Source organism: Odontomachus brunneus, unplaced genomic scaffold (genome assembly GCF_010583005.1).
Source record: "Odontomachus brunneus isolate Ranch 3 - 2012 unplaced genomic scaffold, Obru_v1 Obru_scaffold_018, whole genome shotgun sequence".
Classification (NCBI taxonomy): Eukaryota; Metazoa; Arthropoda; class Insecta; order Hymenoptera; family Formicidae; genus Odontomachus; species Odontomachus brunneus.
The window spans coordinates 668523-694151 of NW_022639468.1; the positions used below are offsets into that span (position 1 = coordinate 668523).

A 25629-nucleotide genomic window follows, 5' to 3' on the forward strand; every position below is an offset into this window, starting at 1 on the left:
TAACGCGAATTACGGAAAATGTTTGTGCCTCTAACAGCTATTCTCCCTTTGATTGGCGCATTCCTCGAGTTACGGCGCGGCGATAAAGATGGTTATATAGCGATGTATAAAAAAGTTATAAGGTCTTGTCAGGATGGAATATCAAGTAAGCTCGACGATACTTCTTATGGGGATATATACGGAGGCGTGTTGTGGGGGTTCCCGGCCTTGAATTCTTTTATCGCTTGTGAAGCGCTTTGAATATTGTTTGTAAGCGGCGCGGTATTACAAGATTGCGCTTGAACGTGACGAGCAGAGTTGGAGGTTATGTTGCTAATAATAGTTAACGGCAATAATCGTCTCTCGAGTCGCTAGCACGGTAGCTCGCGACAGATTCTCGAACGAGCTTGCTCCGATGTGATCGCGCATGAAAATGAATTTTGCAGTAGCTTCTCTTTAGATCTGACCTTACGAGACAAACAGCATATTTGCAGTCACGAGGCTCACAATAATCGATAAAGCAGGGCAGCACAATGCGCTCTATGTGTCTATGTTGACTTGGCATTTTAGTTTACAATCTCGATCTGTCTTTACGATACTTTCAACCTTCTCGTGTATATTTACGCACTGTAATCTACGCGATAACAATTAATGTGTTCTTACTTGTGTGCGATACGGCAGAACCATCAGCTCAGTTGGCACTGTGCGAGCTACTGTTGCGAAGACTTTGGTGATGTGCTTACGAAGGAATGACGTGCAAACTCATCCTTATGAATGCGTCGGTATTGGAGATAAATTTTGCAAATTTTGGCATTTTTGAAGTAAGGACGTATCTGTATACTCATATATTACTCAAGGATCACGAGAATTTGGCATTAACGGCAAATTCTTGTGGTCTTTTTGCAGTCAGAAATGATCGGAAATCTTATCAATAAAGGCAATATGTTTTTATTACCACTGGTAATGTAGTAATTCGCGTGAACGGTGAACGATAGTGCTCGATAAGAACGAGAACGTAAGCTTTTGGTTACCAGTGAACGATAAAGCAGTCGAGGGATCAGCGTCGCCGCTGCTCGTTCGAAGGCGACGAGCGCTATAAACGAGGTGAATACAAGATAAAATTAAGCTTTAAGTAAATTCGGGTCTTTATGGAGTTTAACGTCAAAATTGCTGCTTTACGCGCTTTGTTGTATACGTGAGATAAATGAGACGATATGGTGTTGTAAAAATGGACCCTTTATTAAAATACAAATACAATATCGTACGATTTTGTCCGGTGAACCATGCCCGTACTGCATGCAACATACCTGATTATATTTAGACATTAAAGCATACAATACACTCTTACATATCGCGATTGCACTGCTTGCGAGGTCATGCTTCGGATCGGTAACATATGAAATGCCGCGATATCCCCATCGGTCGGATACATCGTAGTATTAACGCTTAGCCTAAATGTCATTGGCACTCGTAGATGGCTGCTTTTGTACAAATAGAAATAAAGTAACTCTCAGTATCACAAATTCTGCCATACGACTTATCCCGTAATGATGCTGTAACGAAAATATTGGCATAGTGAACTTCTAATTCGCGACATTCGACGCACGGTAACACATCGATGAGAAAGGAATCGCTAAGACCCGTATCACTTATCACCTGAAACTTCTCGTTCAGTGAGATACTCAGAGAGAATTTTGTTCAGAGTTAGATCCAAGTTTCCACTTGAATTATGATATGTATGCGACACTTATATCTGTGATCTGCACGCGAAGTAAGCGAAAAGCTCTCATTTCTAATTCTGTATTCAAAGCTAAATATTCTATTTTTTCTAGATAATTTTCAAATAGTAACAACTATTAATACGGACTTAAAAAATATAAAAATATCAATGCTCAGATACATATTTAAGCCTGGTAATTTTTATCTCTAATTTTGGTTTCTAAATGCGAATATTTAAATTTTAACTATATATACTTATGTAACTTTAAAATATACATACACATATTCTATATCGTGAAAGTTCAAATATTCGTATTTAAAGATCAAAATTATAAAGATGTCCAGGATTAGGTATGTGTTCGGGAATTTTTTCTTTGCTCGACGTTTCTCCCTAATTTCACGAGGCGCGCATATTAATTTCACATCGATCGCACAAACGCACTCTGTGAAAAAAGAAAAGAAAGCAAGAAACTGCAACATCATTCTTACGGTGCGCAACAACGCTTATATCGAACACAACACCGAATCCACACGATAACACTTAATTACAATACCAAGGCACGCCACAGATATTCTTTCACACGAAAACAGCGTATTTCTCGCGTATATCTATACATTTAAATATCGATGGATTTCGTTGTGTACGATCTCTCGCATCTTTCGGCAATCACATCTATCTAAACTCTGTAAATAATATCACATCTCGTTTACTTTGCGATTATAAATTTGAGTAGGAAGATATATTCGTTTTCGCACAGTGTATTATCGCATAAAGTTTTTTGTACTTTTCCTTTCATTCAACTGCGTTTTTTATGGCGTCTGTTCGTTGGTTTGGTATCGGTAGCTGTGTCAGTAGTGTGGATATCTGCTCGCCTATACAAATACAATGAAAGCCGCTTGATCGACCTATTAATATGTTAAAGCTCTAACATTGGTGTCACGATGAGTCAACAGAACGACCGAATCGACATGAAATCTGCAGTTTGATTTGCCTTTGTGATTAGTCCATTGTATTCTAATTGTAAGCACATGCGTGACAGTTACTAGCAGACAAGTGAGAATAGTTAGAGTTTCGCCACGACTATTTCAATTTCGTCAGTCTTAGAGCACCATTCAATCAATACTTGAATATTATTCGACCCGAATATTATTATGACGATATCATTCTTTATCGTACGTCATGTAGGAATGTAGCAATCACAATCGTCGTCTGCAAAGTGAGTAAAATCTCGAGATAAATTGTGAGAAAACGGTTCTCTCGTCAGTGATGTATATTGATTCAAGACGTAATTTTTTGTTTTCTATGCAATTGAAAATCATTATCATGCGCAGAAACCAATGCATACATTATTGTTCCGACCAGTATACGCCTGCATAATCATGCTTATAAATTTCATGTTTTTTTCATAATTACTCTCTTACACAGTAACTTTCAACAACTCTTTAATAACTTTTAATAACCTAACTACGCTTGTATTCTTATTAATATAGATCACGAATTGATATGCGCATACGTACCGGATCGTTTTAAATTACGTTATCCATTACAACGTTTTAATATTCAAATTTCATCACAAATGTTTTTTGCTCTTTCTATACCATATATGTATTATTTATACCAGTGTTATGTTTGCCGCACTATTTCATAGATCGAGAAGTTATACAATTATACGTAAAAAAAGACCTAGTTAAAGCAATAGAGTCGTAATGTTCTTATATAATAGTTCTTATATAATAGTTTCGACTTATATGCGTGCATATGTGCACAGATTAGGTTGGAAATCGTGTATAATTCTCGATGTAGAAAATGGTATGGCATGCACGATGCTGGCTGTATCAAGCTGAGATTTATATCTCGAGACAGTCAACCACACGATCGCTGCAATCGAACTAAGACACATGAAAATCTATTCAAGACATATCTTTGAAGCCCCACGTTTCAAAGTTGTCGCACAATTACACATTCTTGTCCCCTACGTAGTCTCGTAAACGAGGTTTCCCGAGAAAATACTCAATAGAGCTTCGCGTACAAACGGCGATCGCTCCTGACATTGGCGTCCTCGTTGGCGGCTATCTTGTCCGTGTACACTGTTTCCGATTTCTTCTCGAGTGACTCGTCAACCGTCTTCTCCATCGAAATCTCCTAAAAATGCATGTCGTACGCCTTAATCTCGAAGTCCTCATCTGGATAACGTAGGAAACAGAGAAATTGAAAGAATGAATTTACTTACCACTGGAGGTATACGTTGCTTCTTGACAAGATACAAGAGCGCTACGGTGCCAATCAAACATAATCCAACTATTGCCACAATCATGCCGGTACACAGCATCACGGTCGGAAGCGCTAGCAATTGCTTTAAATCAAACGCCATCTCCTTGTTGACTTCTACTTTTAAGTTGAACCAAAAGATCGGCATGTAGATTTTGGGCACGTGTTTGAACAGCCTAAACAGACACGATAATTTTTTTCTCAATTCCTTCAAACGTCACAATTGATTGTTCATGGAATTAACACGTTGGTTGCCATAGTGATTTCCATTTATTGTTTCAATCAATGCAACACCGGTGTTGCATTGGTTTCTGAATGACTAACGGTCATATATAATGGCCGTGATGGCAATAAACATATTATTAACATTTTACTTCTATTTTTTTCTACATTTTTCTCTCTAGCAATATTCAAGTATATAGAGTATCTGACGATATGTTATTCTACCGTGGATACACCAGTGAAGCTCATTAGACTGAACGCAACGTTCTTCTATTATTTTGCTAACAATCACGTACAGGTTTTTCAGTTATTAAAAAGTTTGATGAATGTGTAAATAACGTATAATCATCGGTGGATAAGTTATAATGACAACGTTTCTGATCGAAGAGTTCTCTGCTATTTTTCAAATGATTGTGCATTATCGTATATAATCATGTATTATTCATCTTTAATATATAAAAAAAAGACTACTTGCAAGATGATAAATAAGATCTCGAAACAACTTGTTTGTTCAGTTTGACGTCATATACAAACACAGACACGACTACTGATTCCAAGATGGAGTTTCATCTAAGATGTCTAAATCAATTGACAATTTCTTAGTAACGACAAGTAGTGCGTAATGATGGATTGTAATGTACGTCTCCATTGTCCAGCATTACGCACCACTCGTCGTTACCAAAAGATTGTCAATTGATCAGATATCTTGGATGAAAATTCCATTTTGGACGAGTCTAAAGAGTCCATCTCACCATGTGTATTTAGTTGCCACTTTTTTGTAATTAATATCTTAAAAATTCACATATTTGTTCGCAAAATTGTGGGGGACATTTTTGTTCAATTCGGCGAGCTCTACCTTTACACGAGAGGACATGCAAATCGCATCAGACATCCTGTACATTTTCACCCTAATTCGACGTTGTAGCGAGGGTCGCATCTTCATATTGCTCGAAACATACTTACGACACAGTGTCTGATGGTTGTATGAGTACATTAATTTGTAATCTGGCTATCACTTCCAAGGGAATTCCCGTGATCTGAAACATCAAGCATGTTTTCATATGGAAGATGGAAATATGGAAATATTAAATATGGAGATATATGGAAATATTAACGAATGATCACGCACGATACGATAAACAAAATACGTCACGATAATAAAGTTACGATAAAGTCGTGATGACGACGTCTCTGATGAAAAAGTTCTCTGCTATTTTGCAAATGATTACATGTAATACAAATGTAATGCAAATGTAATGCAAATGGTTATGTATATTATTATACATAATCATGCACTAATTTTCTTAAACGCTTCTTACCTCTCACATTGTCTATCTCTTTTTAATAACGTCAGAAACGAGAAAATGCATGCTAAAAATCCTTGCAAAATACGTTAAAATAAAAATATATACCCATAAAGTAATATTTGCAATTGATTAAACAAATTTGTAAAATATTTCGTGCATTCCCCTTTTGCTCTAACAATCAATAATTTATTGTAAATTAATCTAAATAGAAATAGGCGAAGAAATAGATTAAAAAGATGAATTGTATGTCACGTTAATTTACGACAAATTATTGATTGTTAAAACAAAAGGGGAGTGCACTTAAATATCTTACAAATTTGTTTAATCGATTGCAAGTGTTACTTTATGGATCTATATTTTTATTTTAACGTATTTTGCAAAAATTTTTAGCATTCATTTTCTTCCTTCTGATGTCATTAAAAAGAGATAGACAATGCGAGGGGCCAGGAGCCTTAATTAATAACAAAACATTTATATATGCAAAATGGTAGACGACTTTTTTGTTCAGTTTGAACAATTTACAAGTACACGACGACAGACGGTAGATCAATACTCATATTTACAGAAGGAAACGTGTTAATCTCATGCGCGCACGCGCAATAAATGAATAAAAAATGCAAAATCGCGTGAGCGCAACACGCGCTGTTCGTACGTTTCCAACGGCGCGTATGTATTATCGCAGCAACCACATCCTCTGTGCTCGATAGCCCGAATAAAAAGCAATAGTAAAATTAGTATCTTGGCAATAGTAGCGAGGTGATTGGCCGTTGTTATTTTGATCGCGACGGATCTATCGCGCTCGCGAGTACGCGTCCGTACTCACTGACGCTTTCCACCAGACAGTCGTCACTTACGGGCTCTAAAGTAATGGAGAAGCTGTGGTCCTCATCGTTGGGGTTCAGCCCTTCGACTTGCTCGAGTAGGCTGAGATCAGTCTTGTAAAAGTGAGGTAAACTGACAAAGACCGGTGCGCCGAAACGGCACGCGCTTATATTTATCAGTCCCGACGGCGTGCAGTCGCCGTTGCAGTAGCAATGACCCATATTGATGACATCCGGGTCGTTGTCGGATAGGTCGTCCGCGGACGAGTACTCCTCACTGGAGCTGGAACTTGAACTCTCAGTAGTCGTAGGGATTCCCGTGAATTCGCTCGAGTGCTCAGCCGCGAAAAAGTCCTCGGTCGTCGTGGTCGGCTCGAAGAATTTGGCTTGCTCGTGCGGGTAACGTCGTCGCGTTGCGTTCCCGAGGGTTTTCTTGTCGATTATGTATCGGTAACCTTCGATGCCCAAGTGTGACACTGTCCGCTCGTATTCATAAACTAGCGGCCTGTAGAGATAATAGATAGGAGTGACTGTTCAGGGGTCACGTGTTTAATGGGCGCGTTGCGCCAATGTGCGTACGGAAAAAAAAATTGTATCTAGTGTAACAGAATGAGCAATAGACAAAAAGAGTGCAATTTTGAAAAGCCCAAACTTTTAATTCGGCTGTATTTTTCAGGAAAGCTTGAGAGCAACCTTTTCATTGATGTATTAAATATCTATTTTTCAACATAACGGCAAAAATATTGCACTTATGTTAATAATGTATATAATTTTTCTTGTAGAATGTTTTACAAGCTTCATTTTTCATCTGTGTGTAAGACATTTTTCTCCAAAATCAATATTTTCGAAGATACAGTGAAAAAACATTTTAAACTTTGAGCGAGAGTAGAAGGCGAATGGGGTTTTATCGTAAAAATCCTTTAAGAATTTTTATTTTAGAGCTAAAGAGAAACTTTTCTGAAAAATTCAGCCTAATCGGAGGTTTGAGCTTTTTGGAATTTTATCAGATAAAAATTGTTTGATAACGAGGAACGATATTTCTGTTATAACGTCTAATAGTCACAATAGAGTTTAATATAACTGAGTTTAATAATATAGATATATAAAATAGCAAATCATATATGGAGAAAAATCTTCGTGTAACCGACTAAGGACTAGACTAGAGAAACGATATCTCTATTATCGCGATTAAAAACATTTCTACATTAAAGTTAAGCTGAGACAATGGAGAACATATATATATATATATGCGTGTGTGTGTGTATCCGAATAGAAATTTTCTAAAAAAATTTTTAGAAAATGTTCCTGCAATAGAATCTTTGTTTGGACTCAGGCAACAGAAAATCAATTATACGAGTCGAGTTTTTTTCTCTGTAATTATATCGCGCGTCCATTTTGCAACTTATAATGAATAATAATTTTAATGATATCGATTAAATGCAAATTGGCGTTATTAAGTCTGTTTAATGAGGCGATCCGCAGACAATTAAACAACGCTTGTTAGTATGCTATATTGTACTGCGTGTAAATAGGATAAAATATAATCCAATCATAGCTGTTATCCATGTAGCATACAAACAGCATAAAAACAATGATGATTAAATCGCTTCAAAGCGTGCGTGTGCAAGCTCCCCCAAGCAAGAACTTAATTTTTCATTAAGTATCACTCGACTCGTTATCGATTAATAGCATATCAAAGGAAGCACCGTGTTTTATATTATCTCCGTAAGTTTGATGAAATTTGTCACCAACCGGCATAAGTCTGCGCTGAATAAAGTGATGTCGTCCTTCATTCTGTTAGGCGGCCAAAATTCACCCGCGCTACCCTCGATGATGTTGCACGGACTCTTACGATATTTTACTGTGTCCTTATAATTCCATTTTCTTAAGATCCCCAAATGTTTGATGTCGTCCTCGCCAGTTGCCATATTAAATAATCCATCCATCTCGGCGGAATTATTTCTCTACGCACAATTGAGAGGTTAAAGCAGTGACCGATCATTACACGACTTAGAGTTCGATAATCTTAATAATTTTTTCATACACAATTTTTTATCTAGATGCGCCTAAAATCACTCGCGGCTTCTTGTCGTCAATATCGTCGTTTACAAAAGTGTTATATATTTTTTCGATCTCTAGTCGTTCTTTTACGAGTGATGACACAACGGTCATTGATTTATTGTTTCTTTCGAGTTCAACGATCTCTACGAGAGCTAGACGTTTCAATGATCGTGACTACTTATCGTGCCGAAATTTATTTGGAGTACGCTTCCATATCAGCTATAAGTTGTTTTGTATAGAACGCATGCATCGATATAATGCATAATATATCTTCATCGCGTTTCATTCACTACGTGACGACCTATATAGAACCTCTCCCATTCATTACTAATTTAAGCCCGGTCGCGAATACTTCACCATTGACTGTAACGTCATTGCTAGTTACCGTGCCACCTAGAGCTTCTGCACGTTATTCGCACTCGATGTTAACAGATAAACTAATCTCGATAAGAGTTTGCTAGTTGTGCTCATACTGATCCTCGACATCATTATAATGTTTGCCTTCGACGTTAGCATTTCAAATTGAATTTTAATTCGTATACGAAATAGAGAGAAAGAGATAGAGAGAGAGGAAAGAAGGAAGGGATAAATATGATTTATGAAAGAGCAATACCAAAACGGGAAATTTCGACTGGTTTCTCGATATTGCTCGAAGATATTGCGAACCGGGCATTCAAGGTGAATAACAAATTTGCATAAAAAATGAAATCATAAGCGTGCAAACGACCGATCGTAAAATCGGTGTCCTCGAGGATGATGTGCACGCATTTGACACAACGCGCGAGGATGAAGGTAGTTCTTTGTCGTACGCGGATAGAACTCGTCGTAAAGAAAAAAAAGTCACCAGCCTTGTTGACGGTCGTTACCATATAAAACCAGGCGAAACGGTCGTAAGGCGGCATGTCAATATCGGAGACCATCATCTTGCCCATGGAGAGGAGGTTGTCGGGATAGCCTACGAACAGCAACTGGTTCACCGTTTTCGTGACGTACAATTTCGTGGTGCTCAGGAGTATGGATAACGATTTCTGCAAACTGTAGTCCCAGTAGCGGGTTGCGTGCGCTGCCGACTTCAAACAAGACGTAGACGTAGATATTAGATGCAGCCTGAGAGAGTTCCGCGTTTTTATTCCTGTACAGACTAGGAACGTTCGATTCCGAACCGATTTTTCAGAAAATCGATTTTTTCTTAACACAAAAATAGATTATTATCAATTTGATTTTTACGTAAATCTCGATTCTTTTAATAGGAAATCGATTTTTTATTCGTCATATATAAAAGATCTGGTATTCATAGTCGAATCTTATATTGAAGACCATTTTAAATTCATCTTCAGATGCTGTATGGCTTATTTCATTGGCTACGAAGTATCTTAACTAAGATGAACTTAAGACAGTCTTAAATTTAAGATTCGACTATGAATATTGGCTTATGAGTTGTATATTCGGAGGAATCTAAGAAGTTAACATTAACGGTCTAGTATATTATATTATAGTTATTATAATTTTTAAAAACACATTAAGATTACTAAGCTTAAAAAACACTTCATATATAACTAATCTGGAAGAAAAATTTATACGTTACCATGTAAAAATATGGTTAAATGATAGATGTCTATGGATTTGGTGAGACTTCTAATGATTTTTCTATATCGATTTTCACAGAATCGATCAGTCCGATATTTTTAATGAATCGATCTTAGTTCGATACAAAAACGATACAAAAATCGGTTTTTATAGTGACGATCCCTAGTACAGATTGATAATGTTTCCATATTTTTCTTTTTTTTTTATTTCACGTCGGGGTAGAACTGAGATAGAGCGCGAGAGTGTCTTCGCAGTTGCGTGCCAATATGTCCTGAGATTATGCACGCAATCGTTTTCTTTCACTCTCGCAATCGGCGATTAAGAATCCAATTTACCGTACTGAGTATGCGACAAAAGATACAATGAGGCAGCTCACCACAGCGACGACGTTCACATGGTTGATGATGTCGTCGAGGCTTCCGTTGCTGCGCTCCGCATCGAAGTACCATGATCGTCGTTGAAAGTAACTGACGGTTTTGTTCTCAGGATGAAACACGATATTAGCCTTTTGTCTTATCTCTCTGAAATGTTTAGTCATAATAATTACGACTCCCCCTCTTTCTCTCTCTCTCTCTCTTTTCCTTCCTCTTCACAGTCTTACGCAGTAAGAATTTCCTTCGAACACGTTTATCAGTTTAACAGATGAATTTATCAATTCATCTATTAGGTAAATATAATTTTAACGTAAATTGTGTAAATACTGAGTTATAATGTAGTTTGTGTAGAGAAGATTATAACTATATAACTTGACATTGATTTAATAACATGGCATTCTTCCTCAGTTATTTTAATCGGCAAATCACTCATTGTCTAATGTTTGCTAATTATGTATGCGCCTTTGGCACAATTTATCATTGGTCTTAAATTTGGTTCAATAATCTTGAAGTCAATTATTCGAACGTGATTTAGACATCTGACCTAGATCTTTTGCTTATTAGTACGAGCGGGACAATTGCTGTAAGGGACGTACGTATGTAATGATGATGGCCATGCCTCAATGTTCTCTTGTTATCAAAGACAATCTTTGTTTTGTAAGCGGCACAAGATTAAGGACGGAAGCGCGATAGTAGAAGCAAAATTTCAAGGGGAGAGTACTATTTTAAGCGGTAATATATTGTTGAGGAGGAGAGCCAGAGGCGTATGAGAGAGTGATTGGACGTAGATATATCTTATATTTTGATTCCTAAAAAGGATCTCAATTTGTAAAACAGAACAGAGTCAGATGAAAACTCGTTGACGAGAAATAAAATATATCTATTATCTCTATTATCTCTGTTATCGCGACCGAGTATATTTGTTTAAACATTCGACTGTGTCAGACTAGATTGAGATATTTGGCAACATATGATCGAATACAATTCTCCCAAGGAATCTTTATGCTCTTACAATCGAGTTTTCGTCTAGTCTCCAGGTAACAGAAAATCAATCATACGAAACTCTTTTTTCGTGCAGTTATCACAATTTAGTTTAACAATCAACGTAGAGATACGTAAAATGGAAAAATGGAGGTGAGATTACAATACACAAATCGAATTTTATTTCGCTCGCAATAGTAAATTTTTTAATCTCGCGATCACGACGATTTTCTTAATTTCGCTCTTCCGAGTAAATGCCATTATCAAGTAAGTGGTTTGTCGATATCATTATGCTCCATTTACTTTTCAAGGAACGATATTATACCTGTCATTACGGACCAATCATTTGATTTGTGACTTAGTCATAAATGCAGCGGAATGAAAAAACAGATACGTATGCAATCATCTCTCTAGGTCAATGTTTTACTCATGTCTTTTTATCGGCATTCGGCGGAATTCGCGAAATCACAATCGACGTAAACCAGTCGCGCGACGAAGGACACGAGCTACTAAAAGTATGCCTCTGCTCGAAGTCACGATACTTGGTAGTTATGGTCCACGACCAAGGAGAAAGTAATTAATTAGTCAATTACTGAATGCGGCATCGCCTACGCGTCCCGCACGACTGAACCGGAACGTTTTATTGTTCGTTAAGATGTCAATATAGCGGGGTTAACTATTTCTTCTTCATATTGCCACATTAGGTCTGTTACCACGTTCTAACTTTGTGGTTAGTCCGATTAGAATAATTTAATTTTCATTGCGCTTCATTTAATAAGGTACTTGAAATTTTGACCCTATGTTGAATATTCTACACCGCAGGACTTAAGATAGCAAAGTAGGTTTAATTCTAATGATATAATTTACCTCTACTTTGACTCTGATAATGTCTGAAATTTCCGCTTTCGTTTTCTTTAGCCTCAAAGTAGATTGTATAAAATAGGATCTTAGGAAGCAAAGTAGGTTTAGTTGCAAACCTCTTGAAACTTTAGCTCCTACATAGAATATATGTAAATATTTTATAGAAATATTTAAAAATTTTAATAAATAACGAAACAGAAATGTCAAATAGTATACAAAATATACATTTTATTTATTGCATATATTTCAATCATTAGGGTCAAAGTAGGAATAAATTATAACATTAAAATTAAACCTACTTTGCTATCTTAGTTCCTACTGCGGTGTAGAATTCAAGGTTCAACATAGAGTCCAAATTTTGACTTAGAAATGAGTGTCAATATTGTCAAATTAGGTTTCACCTAGGTTATCTATGTAGATTATCTATGTAAGCTCAAACTATTTTTAAGAGCGTCAAAGTAGCGTCAAAAGTGACAAGGTAAAGTTAAAGATTCAAAAGAGAAGTTAATGATTATCAGTATCGTCAAAATAGATTTTATCTAGGCTATAAACCTTCTAAAGTAAGCGCAAACTATCCTTAAGAACGTCAAAGTTTCGATTCGGGTAGGCGGTCGGGTTATCGTTAGACTATGAATATTTTCCTTCCGCTTAACTAATGACGACATGTCGACAATAGCAATAACGATACTTTTTATTGACGCATTAATTTTTTGCTCTCTGCGGTTTCCGCGCATAACGAAGATCGCTTTCATTGCCAAGGTCTGCAATCGAGCATGATATTGTTCATTAAGATGTCCACTCGAGATGTCTAATGTGCAGTCGTTTGTATAAAGATTGCGACACTTTCTTTGGACAAGCTTATATAATACAGTAATATATTTTTATGCTTCTGCTTATGAATTACTTTTTTACATCGAGTATTTAGAAATGTGGCAGCTCTTAAACTTTCCAATGCTCAAGTTCGTGCATAGAGATTCGCAGTGTCGTTAAATTCGCGTGTTTATAAACTTATTAACGAATAGTGTCACGATTTTTATGCTAACAACTGTATTCTAGATGACTGTGTATTTTATTTTATGGTAATTTTATGGGTGAAAAAATCATGTTTCTTATAACATTTTAACCGAACAGTCCTCTTATTCATTGAATAATATGTAATTATGGTTATATATTCGTCGCGTATTGTTCAATGAATAAGAGGATTGTTTGGTTATAAAAAACCGATTATAATGCTATAAGAAACATGATTTTTTCATCCATAAAATTACCATAAAATAAAGTCGTCACAGTCGTTTAGAATATAGTTAGCATAAAAATCGTGACACTATTTGTTATAATCATGTTGCGTGTATTTACATGAAAGATTAATATAAAAAAGGTGTTTCTTTTTATGTGTTTTCATGGCCGTATTGATCAACGATAGTAATTTCATCCAGCTACCGACATGTCTGTTGTTTGCGTCGAAGTTTGTCATTGAACTGATAGTAATCAGAAATAATACTGAGTTTAAATGTTGTCTTTAGCTCTTTATAGTCCGAATATTGTCTTTGACTTTTCCTCTCAACTGATCTGTCAAAGTTCGTATATTTTGCAACAAAATAACTTGCAATTTGCAAGTTTTTTATTTTCATATTTCAGTATTTAACTGTGATGCAACAATATATTTTACAGTAATATATTTATATCGAATGTATAATATCAGTGAATTATTAAAAAAGTCATTTTATAGAATCGACTAGAACAAAACGTGCGATGTCACGACGTAGGAGTTATTTGAACGTATTAATTGTTGTGTAAGTGAAAGTGTTACTCGAGTTTGTTTTATATGCGACTCTTATAAATGCGCAAGGGAATCGGGTAATCGGCCTTGCCAATGTACACGCAAGAACACATGCCTTTATATTTTGTTCTTATTTTGATCGATGCGACCTTGTTAATTAAATGGAATGCTCGAAAGCGAATATTTGGATGAAGGTCTTCTACCTGAAACTGTAAGGGCCAACTTGAACGAGATGCGGCTTCTTTCCAGATACTTCAAATTCCTGCGGGTTGGTCCAGTTAAAGAAATATATATCCAAGTACATCGGCGGGATGTTACTGGTGTCCTTCCATATGTCGAAACTCTTTGAAGTCGGCGTGAGGGCCAACCCCTGGAAATGCAAGGTAATTTAACGGTGGAATGTATCGTACGGCGGAAATGAAAAGCGACTGAACGTTCACCGATGACGGCAAATAGTCGCGTATAGTCAATCAACACATAATTTTAATTTATGCTTAGAATATATGCTATTAATTTTCTTGCAGAGCAACATTACTATATTTAGCTAAAATGTATTACTTAGATGACTTCCCGATGTAAAACAATTTTGTATGTGTAATCAACGAGAAGTCGTGCGTCTCTAATAATTTATATTAACGTAATAACGTAAGGAGACATTTATGAAACGCGCATGTAGTTTTTTTGAATTATTTATGTTGCAATTCTGAGCAAATAAACACGGAAAAAGATTTGCTAATATATGGACAACTAAAAATATTAACTGCAGGAGCAAATTTTCTTGCTTTCATAGCAGAAGTTATTTAGTTTTGATAGCTAAAAGATTTGCTAATGTATATATTATGTGTACGAGTAAATCGTACGAGAAAATCGTAAAGTCGAAGCTTATGAATTAATTGTAATGTTGGCGACGTTAATCGTAAAATTCACAAACCGTAACTTTATTTACAATTTTTTGTTAATCGTAAGATTTACGAAGACATTTACGAGTTATAGTATGACATACGGTCCGCATAGAATTGCAGATCTACTTATAAGTTCTTACGAGAACAAGTTACAAGTTTTACGATTTTGTCTAGAATTGTAGTATTAAGTGGAATTATACGAGAATGTTTTGCAAATATGTGTTACTTATCATACATTAGTTCTGTGTTAGCAATTGTCTTTCGCGATAATGACTGTCTTTCGTGATACTAGGTGTTAAAAATAAAGCTACATGTACTCGACGCATTTTAAATAAACGAGATATGACACTCGATCCCCGTGACGGTCGAGATTAGAATCACGATATTAGAATACTAGGCGATATAGTAATCGATCGCACTACAGTTAATAAACACGATCGGCTTGCACCTGGCAGCAATAATCTCTGATAAGAACCTGCTTAATAATGCTTGATAAACTTCGCATTTCTCGCAATTACTCGTGACATAAGACGGCGAAAGGAAAACAAACGGTGTTCAAGGAAGCAAGACGGTGTGCTCCTACGTTTACTCTTTCATCAGCAGCAGCGAGATTATTCACGCGCTGCTATATGTTGTCAGTGGCGTGAAGCCGTTCGTGACAGGCCGCACGATACATAGGAACGCCAATTAATGGGACAATCGACCACTTTTCCAATCGGGCCGGGACTAGCGCCGAGACAAGTGTTCAGTCTGCAAATGCATAGTATGTGGAGCAGTCCAACGAGCGATCTTACTTGTCGTAAACGACCTTAGCATGCGGCGCAACGCACGGTGCCGTTTTCACGCGCCAACGCGACACGGTAATTCATTTTCCGCGGATGAGGAGCACAAGTCGCGGCTCCGTCGTGCGTTTCCCTCTGTGAAAATTCGATAAGCGATGATAAGTCACCGTTTGCTGAGTCACTGACGCCCGCCATTTTGCTACAAAACGCCAACTTAAATATATAATCGCAGCTACGGGGGAAAGGCGGCGATAACCCAGGAAGGAGAGGCTATCCATAACGCGGACGAAAATACTAAGCGAAATGTGATTTATAAATGATGACATGTCGCGTATCTCATCCATACGTGAAAAGAAGTTTGACCGTTGAACTTGATAATGAATACGTCAAATGAATTTCTGCTTGAAGGAAGTAAAATTTCCGGGTTTTAGAATTAAATCTGAACGAGAATAAGAATAAGAAATTCTGTTTTCTTAAATCAAAACAATGTTTGATTTATTATTTATCAAATTAACTTAATTTCTTTATCATAATTACTTTTTTCTACCGAGCTTTTTTCTTTTTGCATGTTTCGGGATTTGTTGTTTATGTTTAATAACATGAACCGATATTTAATGCGTCGCGATGAGGAACAATGAGTACCATATTCTCGGAAAGCGTCATATCTATTCGATATATTCAGAATCAGAAAAGAATCAGAAGAGACTAAAGTTAAGATTTCGACCGACATTGACAACATCGATCGTATTTTTATTGTTGGATGTAATTTGCATAAAACATTAATCATCGAACTATTTCATACGACATTTATAGAGTATTTTGTTTATTTCTAATAAGTTATCTAAGATTACTGCAAGGACATTTTTTTTTATTTTCCAGGAAGAAGGACAAATAAATACAGTGTCAAGATTGAAGCTTTTACTCAAAATTTTTCTTTCAAAATAATTATTTAAAAAAATTGAGAGTTGTGTATTGTATAAAATTTATATTGTACATTGTAAAATTTATATTGTACATTGTAAAATTATATTGTACATTGTACATTGTAAACACCAACATATTATATTATGTTCTAAAATATAAATGTGTATGTTTTGGAAAAATTCATAATTTCTTATTATTAAATATATATTGAGTATTATAAGAACTATTCACGTTGTCATCATCAGACATAAAGATAAAAGTTTCAGTTTTATTAGAATATATTATTTTTTGAATAGAATAAATATGTCTTGGAATTTTATCTGACGAACTAATTTCGCTCGAACGATATTTGCAATAGAACAGCTTTATTAATGATAATTTAATCAATTTAATAACATATAACTACTAAGAGCTGACAACAAACAAAACACGGAGCTCATATACATGAATTTCTTATACTTTCTAAATGATTAGTAGACATAAATTCGACACAAAATACTGATTCGCTTTTCAGCCGTGTGTATTTGTGTCATGTTGATTTGTTTCATTGCAGTAAAATACTACTTGTATCGAACACTGTGTTAATCTGTATCGCTTGTGTCTCTCTTCCTGAAAATACTATATAAAAGAGTCATTACCGTAGGTTATCTTGAAGTTATAAATACTTAGCAATGATCTCAACACCTCACAATTATATTCCTGACAGGCGAGATCAAGTTTTTAGTGCTAAAGATATGATTATTTCGCGAGAAATATGTCTTATAATGAGTAACTCGTAACCTGCTCGAAGTAAAAGTGCATTTTGTAACGCGTCTGTTAGGTTGCACTAGACATTCGTAATGATAGGTTTTCATCTAACCTATCTGAATTGTCATCTAACTATCTGAATAAACATTTATAAGACATATTTGTCGCGAAGCAATCGTATTTTTAATGCTAAAAATAGTGCTAAAAAATGGGTATTTCATCTAATTATCGTCTATCTAAACAAATATTTATGACATATTTCTCGCGAAATAATCGTATCTTTAGCACTAAAAACTTGATCTCGCCTGTCAGGGACATAATTGTGAGGTGTTGAGGTCATTGCTAAGTATTTATAATTTCAAGATAACCTAAGGTAATGACTCCTTTATATAATATTTTCAGAAAGAGAGCTCGTAACCTGTAACTCATTATAGCTTGTTATAGCTCATTACTTTATTAAACGAGTTTCCGAGCCATGGAAAAATAAACTACTTCAGATCGACGTTTGCACTCACTTTTTGGAGAATCTGATGAAAGACCGTTGGCCAGAGAATGCAAAGAGATGTGCCACAGACTACTAGTAACAGTCCAATGACACCTAATCCTAGAGATTTGTTGGTCCAAGGTTTCATGGCGATCACGAGTATTTCCGCACGCACGGCTTCCACTCCTCAGCATGTACACCTTGAACACGAGTAGCCGACTTCCTCGCTGATCGCTTCTCTTAGTCTGGTTAATAGTCCGATCTGCGATCCGCGCTTCGGAGGCTGTGAGATAAAACACCTATCTAATCTACCAGTCGATGAGTTGAAACATTGTGGTCGCACGTGACCATGCATGTGTGCGCATGGCACGTGCACGTTGTAGTTGTGTACGTTGTGTGCGTTCCTCAGGCTCGCGACGTTTCCTAGTCTAGTCGAGCAAGAATGCGTGGGCACTGCCACGAATAGACACAACGCGTTCAACGATTGAACGCGCCAGATCTCTGTGAGCGTGCTGAGGATTTCTTTTAAGTGGTAAAGCTCTAAAGATGTAGAGAACATAAGGACGGAAATTTTATTGTGAGCGAATAAAAGAAATATTAAATAATGGCTGTTATGTTGGTTCTCTTTAAAGTTCAGATGGATGTAATTGATAGAATTCGACGCTTCGCAATTAGAATGACACATGGGCTCTGTTCCTCTTGTAAGAATCATATTAAAATAACAATAATCTAGATCTAGATTCGAATTTATACATACATATGTACATATGTATGTATGGAATAGAATGTTCCACAAACATTTTCAGCGTAAGAATGTGTGTGTATGTGTGTGTGTTGTGACATGAATATATAAATATATAATATGAAAAGAATATTATATATCCTTCATAAATTTGTTTTCGACGTTTTACATGTGCGCGCGACACGTGTACGTGAACATTATAGAATATTTTTTCAATAAAAAAACGAGCCTAATTTCAGGTCGTCATTTTATTAAACATTCATGAAACATTGAAAATAAATCCATGAATGATTTTATACCTGGAAGCCAGGTTTCACACATAAACGTTGCGTGACATCGCCGAAGTTTAAAGTATTCGGATATTTATCACGTATTACCGCAACTGTGGCTTCGCATCCACGCATTAATTGTTTACATAATACGCGCGTGTCCGGGAATCGATAGGATAATAAAGCAGCTTAGCTATTTTAAGGACATCTTCATTTGCGATATATTTGCGTAACAATAGCCGTATCGGGTGTTTTGGCGTGTAATTAACAGTAAAAATATAAATTGGATGAATAAATCACATTCATAATATGAATGATATACAAAAATTATAATTGCTCTATATAAATATTAATTCAACGGAAAAAACATGTTAACACATTTAGCCATTTGCATTTTTATGCAAATCTTAAACGTAACATGTTATTAGCGTCGTTAGCATGTTATTGTTTCCGTATTGTGTTGTAAATACGGAAGACATCTTCTACGCTGCTGCGTATCCTGTAAATTAAGGATGCCGTAAAACGCAGAAACAATGTTTCTGCACTGAGAGAAAAAAAATGATTATATCAACTAAAATTAGAATTATTTTTGACTCTAATCATATATTTTGGTCGTGCTAACACGAAAATAGTAGTAGTAATATATATTTAAAATTATTATAGTATTATAGTAATAACAGTAAAATTCACTGAAAAATGGTTTTTTGATCATAATTATTTCTTTATGTAATTGTAGTTATAAATACCAAATATTCATTTCTTTCAGTGTGCCTATTGTATAGAAAATTTTATAGTAAATTACTATAGAATTTTATAATTGAAGAATAGATCGACACTTTACTGTAATTAATTATCCTTCTATTTTATACGCGCTACTTGTATTTTAGAAACTAAAATGTGCTATTGAAAAATTTGCTACGTTTTTATTAAAAAAAGGATGTTCCTAGAATCAACTTTACTGACAGTCTATTCCTGGACTATTAGAAATATGGTAAAATTGGAAAAAATTTATATGGAAAGAAATTATAATTCTCTCCGTGGCACACACACACATTCGCGCATTGTACGCTGAAATATTATATATTAAGAATAGTAGATTAAAACGAACAACTGTTAAAGTTGAGGCGCACCATTCGTAAACTAACCATATCTTTAACCGTATCTAACATTCTTAATCAGGAGGGGAGGTTCAGCATAAGTCGACGTAACATACGCGCCAGATAAAAATCACATATTGCTCAATTTCCGACCTTTTCCTCCTCAAGTCAAATTGACATAAACAATCGTACAGTGATGTAGGATTCATGCGAAAAATTGTTGGCTCTTTCTACTTACGTATTACGATTGACGCGCTGGTAAAACATTAAAAACAATTATAATCAGAATTGTTGTTAATAATTTTTCAATGGACTTTCAAAGTTATTATTTATATTAAACGAGGACCTGATTCTCTATATTCATATGATCGTTGATGACGTTGATAGTAGCAAGCGTATTATTAGTTGACCAATTAAGAAATCAATACGTAGCAGATATCTTGAACGTAGCAGACGATGCGACCGCCTGCAAGTTGCTTAGGAAATCAGTTTCATATGCTATAATACATAGATAATAAATAGAAAATACTCTTAATCGTATAATATATGTGTATTTTCATGTCTAATGGGAAAAGATCCAAATGGAAATACTAATATATAAAAAGCTATATTTAAATAAATATGAAAAAGTAAGTCAACATCACTAATTAAAATTTAATTAAGATACGTGATGTTTAATTCATCACACATATAATCATAATTAACACACCATTAGTACATAGACTTGGAATTTTTAACAAGCTCTAATTATGTTCCATACAAGATGAAACTTTCTATTTGAAATCACTCTTTTTTTTCAAATTTGTTTTTATAGAATTAATAGACCTAGTAGAATATAAAAATTGAATTGATTTGATTAATTTATTCATTCAATTTACATAATCATGAAATCTTAATGAAATGTTAAATATTTATTACGAGATCGTCCTCGTTTCGACACGTTTCGTTTTTTAACGTAGAATGTACATGTATGAAAAATGTAAATGTAGATAAGTTTTTGATGTGTTTGTATTTTTATCATTATGTGAGAGAACTCTCTTACATAGTTCAATATTTCAATAGATTAAATCTAATCTGTATAAGTTTGATTAGCAGGAAAGTATTTCGCTAGTGCATGAGCTTAACAGAATCAAATATTAATTGAACAATAATATATAAATCAAAATAACAAAAATACAATTTATTATTGATTTTGCAACTGTGTGTGTCGCATATAAATTTACATATATAAATATAACGCATATATAAAGTCGTCTCGGCTGTTATTTCGCATAAGTATCGGATGAAACACTGGCTTATATTGAACATATTACTGACTGACTTTGTCGCATGTCATGATTTACATATATTAAATTTCCGAAAGAACATCGTTACGGTTGCGACAACAACATTCTTTCAAAAATTCTTTTCGTAAAAATAGTCTGTATTTACTATATTCGATTGTTAATTTTTCATATTCGATAATGGCACCAATTACTAGTACATGTACTTCGACAACTTCGATAACTGTTTATTACCGCGAATACGATTCCCTTCGTATCATTAGCGCTTTTACAATAATTGGTAGCATAAATATCGTCTTTTTAATATGAGAACAATAATCACACGAGGTCATTTGATAGTTCACTCCTTATTGCATATCAATGTAATGCGACGATATTTATTGCTGTTGGTGCAAGTGACGTCTCTTTTCGTTTCTGTTATTTTGGACGACTCAAAATTCTAACGAGAATTATTCACAGTAAAACTATTTTGCATTTCGTTTGTTTTCTGGGTTATAAGTAGTAAAATAAGTTTTGGATGCCGAAGATATGCTAAATAAGCTGAACAGAAAAGGCTAAAATTGTTCGTAAAAAAGAAGACTGACACAAGAGAAATTTTTTAACACCACTAAAAGCCTATTATATTCTTTTCTTTTTTAAACTGGCCTCCTAAAATCTTCAATGTCGTTAAATTTCACACGCATATAAAAATATATGAGCCTTTATGACATAAATTGTAATTAATATGCTATTTGCAAAACTTTTTCGTTTATCAACGAGAAAAATTGTTCAATTTTTATCTGAAATTTAGAATTTTAAGTTTCACACGCACTGAGAAGAAAATGTTTGATATTTGTAACTATCACATAGAGAAACAAATACTATAAGTTATAGTAAATTATTTTTATTAAATTCTAATTATAATGTTAGTAATAATAACCTGATATGTATGTTGGTAGTATTATTTTGTCACAAAAAATATGGTTGTGGGACCAAAAACAATTATAATTTTAGTTAAACTGTTTTTTTTCCTGTGTGCAATTATTTTTGCAATGTTTAATATTTTTTTATTGTAATTTAACAATGATAACATCATACCGACATTTGTACTATACATAATTCTTTTTAGTTTTTTTTAATTGTTTAGATAAATGAAGAGAAGAAATCAAGGGTTCCAGTAATATAAATTTCTTTGCAAAGTACAAATTTCTTTGTCGTGAGAATAAACAAACAAATTTTCGAATAAACAAATTTTTCACAACATTGCCCTAAATTCACATGAATACAAAGTTTAAAAATTATAGTTTTCCTATTAAAAATCCATGAAAAACGCACTGATTTTCACGAATACTTTAGATTAGAAAGTCTACTTTTTATAGGTGTAGGAATTTCGATGTGTGTAAATGTGTATATATATATATGTGTGTGTGCGTGCGCGCGCGCGTGCGTGTATATGTGAAAAAGAGTTATAAATATTATAAGTCAATAGCAGCGTCGCTTGAGAAATACATTGAGGTGATAAAAGATCGATATTCTCAAATTCAAAATGTAAATCAAGAAACATGTTTAACTCACTTTTCGATGCGATGAATTTGTTTTCTAGATCGTTGGTATTGCAACTTTTCTCTTTAGTGTTTGTGTATTGACATGCATGTAAGATTAGAGAACGTTGAGACAAACAGAAGAAATAAATATCCGTCCTGTTCAGAAACTGCTCGCGTACTCGACACGCGCTACTAGTATGTCGCGATTCTGTATGCGGCGCGACTGTTACTGACGAGTGCTGTGAATCAACAGGCTGTATCCAACATCTCGTATCCCCTCCACTGTTAGGGAGGATTTTCCTCCGACCGTCTCTATCCCTTGCGCCCTCGTGACCGCGCCTTGTTCCCTTTCAGATGGTCCCCTCGTCATTATCAGTTTAATGAATTCGCCGCTATGCGGCTCAATCGCTACCACGTGGAACGTCTAGTTTTCTGCTAAAACTTTTTTTTTTTTTATACTGACTGGCTTGGAGTAACCTCACGAAGGAAGTTATTATGCGCAATGTGTATTTAATTTTATTAATTGTTATTGTGTTTCTCATTATCAGTATGGTCTTCTATCATATTTATATTTATGCATAGATTTTTTGTTGCTGTTCGCGTTATAAGGTTTTGATATCAGCACACATTTATCATCTAAGCGGCCTATTCTATAACGTTTAATGATGTCGTTATGTATCGCTGCGCAGTTATTTCATAATACAAAAAATCTGCGCAATGATACATAACGATATCGTTAAAAGTTATAGAATATACCTCTAAACTAACACCACAATACTGAGAAGAAATTATGGTATAATAGATAGTAGTATATAGTATGGTAAATTATAGTATCTGTAATTAAATATTTTCCAATATACATTTAACGAGTTCCTTGGACACGTATATTTAGTGCACTGGCAACTAAAAAATTAATACACCAATTAAATTAACGATGTTGAAATAAATTTTCTACTTATGCGTTTGTTTATACATGTTGCATGACTTTTTCGTTGCTCATATTCATGTCTGCGTTTAAGGAGAACGCTCATACATACATTTTTCATGTGGCGCGAGGACATGTCACCAGAAGCTGTACTCACGAAAAGCGAAAAATACACATACGCCCATGCGTGGACGTAGATTAATGCCGTCGTATCATGAACACGAACACGAAGTACTTGACCTGATAAAGCTGCCGTTTTATGCGCGCGAGTTCTGAAAGGGGTGCATAGTGCAAAAAAGAAAAGATGCATGAATCGCATAAATATTATCTACCGCTGAGAAACATAATTCTTGGCCTGGTTATACGTTTGTAGCCGGGTTTTATGTAATCACGAATAAATTATTGTCGCATGGCCGGGTCGTGTCAGTGCATCGAATGGAAATAATCCGATTTTGCGCCTTGTACGCACCATGCCGGCGCTTCCTCGTTTATGATTAGAACTCATCGGGCGAAGATGATCGTCTAACGATCAAGCGGTTAACGCAAGGGCTTGTCTTATAGAGGGATATGCGAATCGCTTTCTCCTAATATGACCTCACATACAACATCGTGATGCAAAGCACCCACGTGTCTAAAGAATAATCGATAGTCCTACTTTTCGAAAATAATTATGGACCCTTAACGAGGCTGCACACTGTGTGCATGTGTACAATAGATTAAAATATTAACAAATTCTCAGGTAATTGCAGCGAAGACAATCTCCACGCTACTCGAATAATTGAATTGAAGTAATTTAATATAGAACGAAACAGGGCGAAATAGGATACTTTCCGATCAAACTGAAAGAACATATCATCGATACGATCCACTGAGAAATTTTTTTACCTATATCACAAGTTCACTTATCATCTATCGACACACCCATGATTGCTCAGCCGACGCGCTCGGCAGCGCATTTATTGCTAATCCAACTAATCACTCTATACTTACTCGTTGTAACGAAATATGATCTACGCACGAACTTTGATCTTGACACGCGTTCCTCAAATTCGGAGATGTCGTAGCGATGTATCGCAGGAAGTATTCGGGATCTAATAGATCGTTCGTCTTCTTTTTGTTCCTCTTCACCATTAGCCGTTCTGTCTCACCTCATATATAACATTCCTTCTTCTATTATAATACACTTATCGGCGGATTTATATGAATTTAGAAACTAGAGATATCTTCTCTTCGTTGTATTATTTTTTTCCGAATTATTTCGCGATGCATACCGGTTTGACACGGGAAAGTGGACAAGAGGACAGGTGTCGTCTTGTGTGTGTGTTCTGACGGCGATTCGACGACGGTCCGAGACTGACTGGGACTATAGAGAATAGTAGTATTCTTTGTCAGATAGCAAACCTCTGAAGTGCCACCTCTCCCTCGTCGCCTCATTCTCAGCCCCTGTTGTCACCCTGCTTATCGGCACGAGTAAACCTCTCATGTTCTTTATGTGTGGCATCTTACTTATCTTGTTCTGTCAATTTTTATTTCGGTAATTCGCAGACAGACCTTTTACTTGGTTGTAACTCGATCAACATGCAGTCGATTTACAGGATCATTTTGATAAGAAGGCGTCGCTTAATTATTGTAATACTGGCACGTTATAAAATTAACTACTTCGGCGACGACGATGAAGATGAAGATGATGGCGACAATAGTATGAATAATATTGGGGAAATTAGATCGGAGGCAGTTGCGTAAGCGTAATAAAGATAAGAGCGTATGATAAGTTATAAGAAACAGACATGTCGTGCTGGAGGAAGACTGAGTGGGAGCATATTTAGTGTCGGCCGCTTTTAAGAAAGGAATTCCAGTTAATCGGCGACGTTAGCAAGCTGATAATACTGAACTTTCGCTAGGAATCACTACATTCAGCGGAACATAAAACCGCATCTACGGCTTCTCTCTCTCTCTCTCTCTCTCTCTCTCTCTCTCTCTCTCTCTCTCT

General features: G+C 35.4%; 3 protein-coding genes across 6 annotated transcripts in view; 1 reads left to right on the forward strand and 2 right to left on the reverse strand.

Moving 5' to 3' along the window:
- LOC116841747 (protein FAM151B) overlaps nucleotides 1-729 on the reverse strand; it is a 30225-nt gene extending 29496 nt beyond the window's left edge. The window contains exon 1 of the mRNA XM_032810071.1: nucleotides 643-729. The gene's annotated coding sequence lies outside the window, so the exon portion shown is untranslated. The remainder of the gene's footprint in view (nucleotides 1-642) is intronic.
- LOC116841752 overlaps nucleotides 1-25629 on the forward strand; it is a 440348-nt gene that overhangs the window by 142842 nt on the left and 271877 nt on the right. The window lies entirely within an intron of this gene.
- On the reverse strand, nucleotides 1195-25008 carry LOC116841745 (protein croquemort-like). Of its 3 annotated transcripts, none has more exons than XM_032810068.1 (10): nucleotides 24630-24777; nucleotides 17832-18083; nucleotides 14165-14331; nucleotides 10342-10486; nucleotides 9245-9448; nucleotides 8070-8281; nucleotides 6351-6822; nucleotides 5153-5226; nucleotides 3930-4143; nucleotides 1195-3841 (listed from the first exon to the last, which is right to left on the reverse strand). In XM_032810068.1, the coding sequence occupies exons 2-10, from the start codon at nucleotides 17946-17948 to the stop codon at nucleotides 3710-3712; spliced, it is 1737 nt and encodes a 578-aa protein (XP_032665959.1). In that variant the 5' UTR covers nucleotides 17949-18083; nucleotides 24630-24777; the 3' UTR covers nucleotides 1195-3709. The 3 variants fall into 3 exon arrangements, with proteins under 3 accessions (XP_032665959.1, XP_032665958.1, XP_032665956.1); XM_032810067.1 differs by lacking the exon at nucleotides 24630-24777 and adding an exon at nucleotides 22746-23436; XM_032810065.1 differs by lacking the exon at nucleotides 17832-18083 and having other exon boundaries at nucleotides 24630-25008.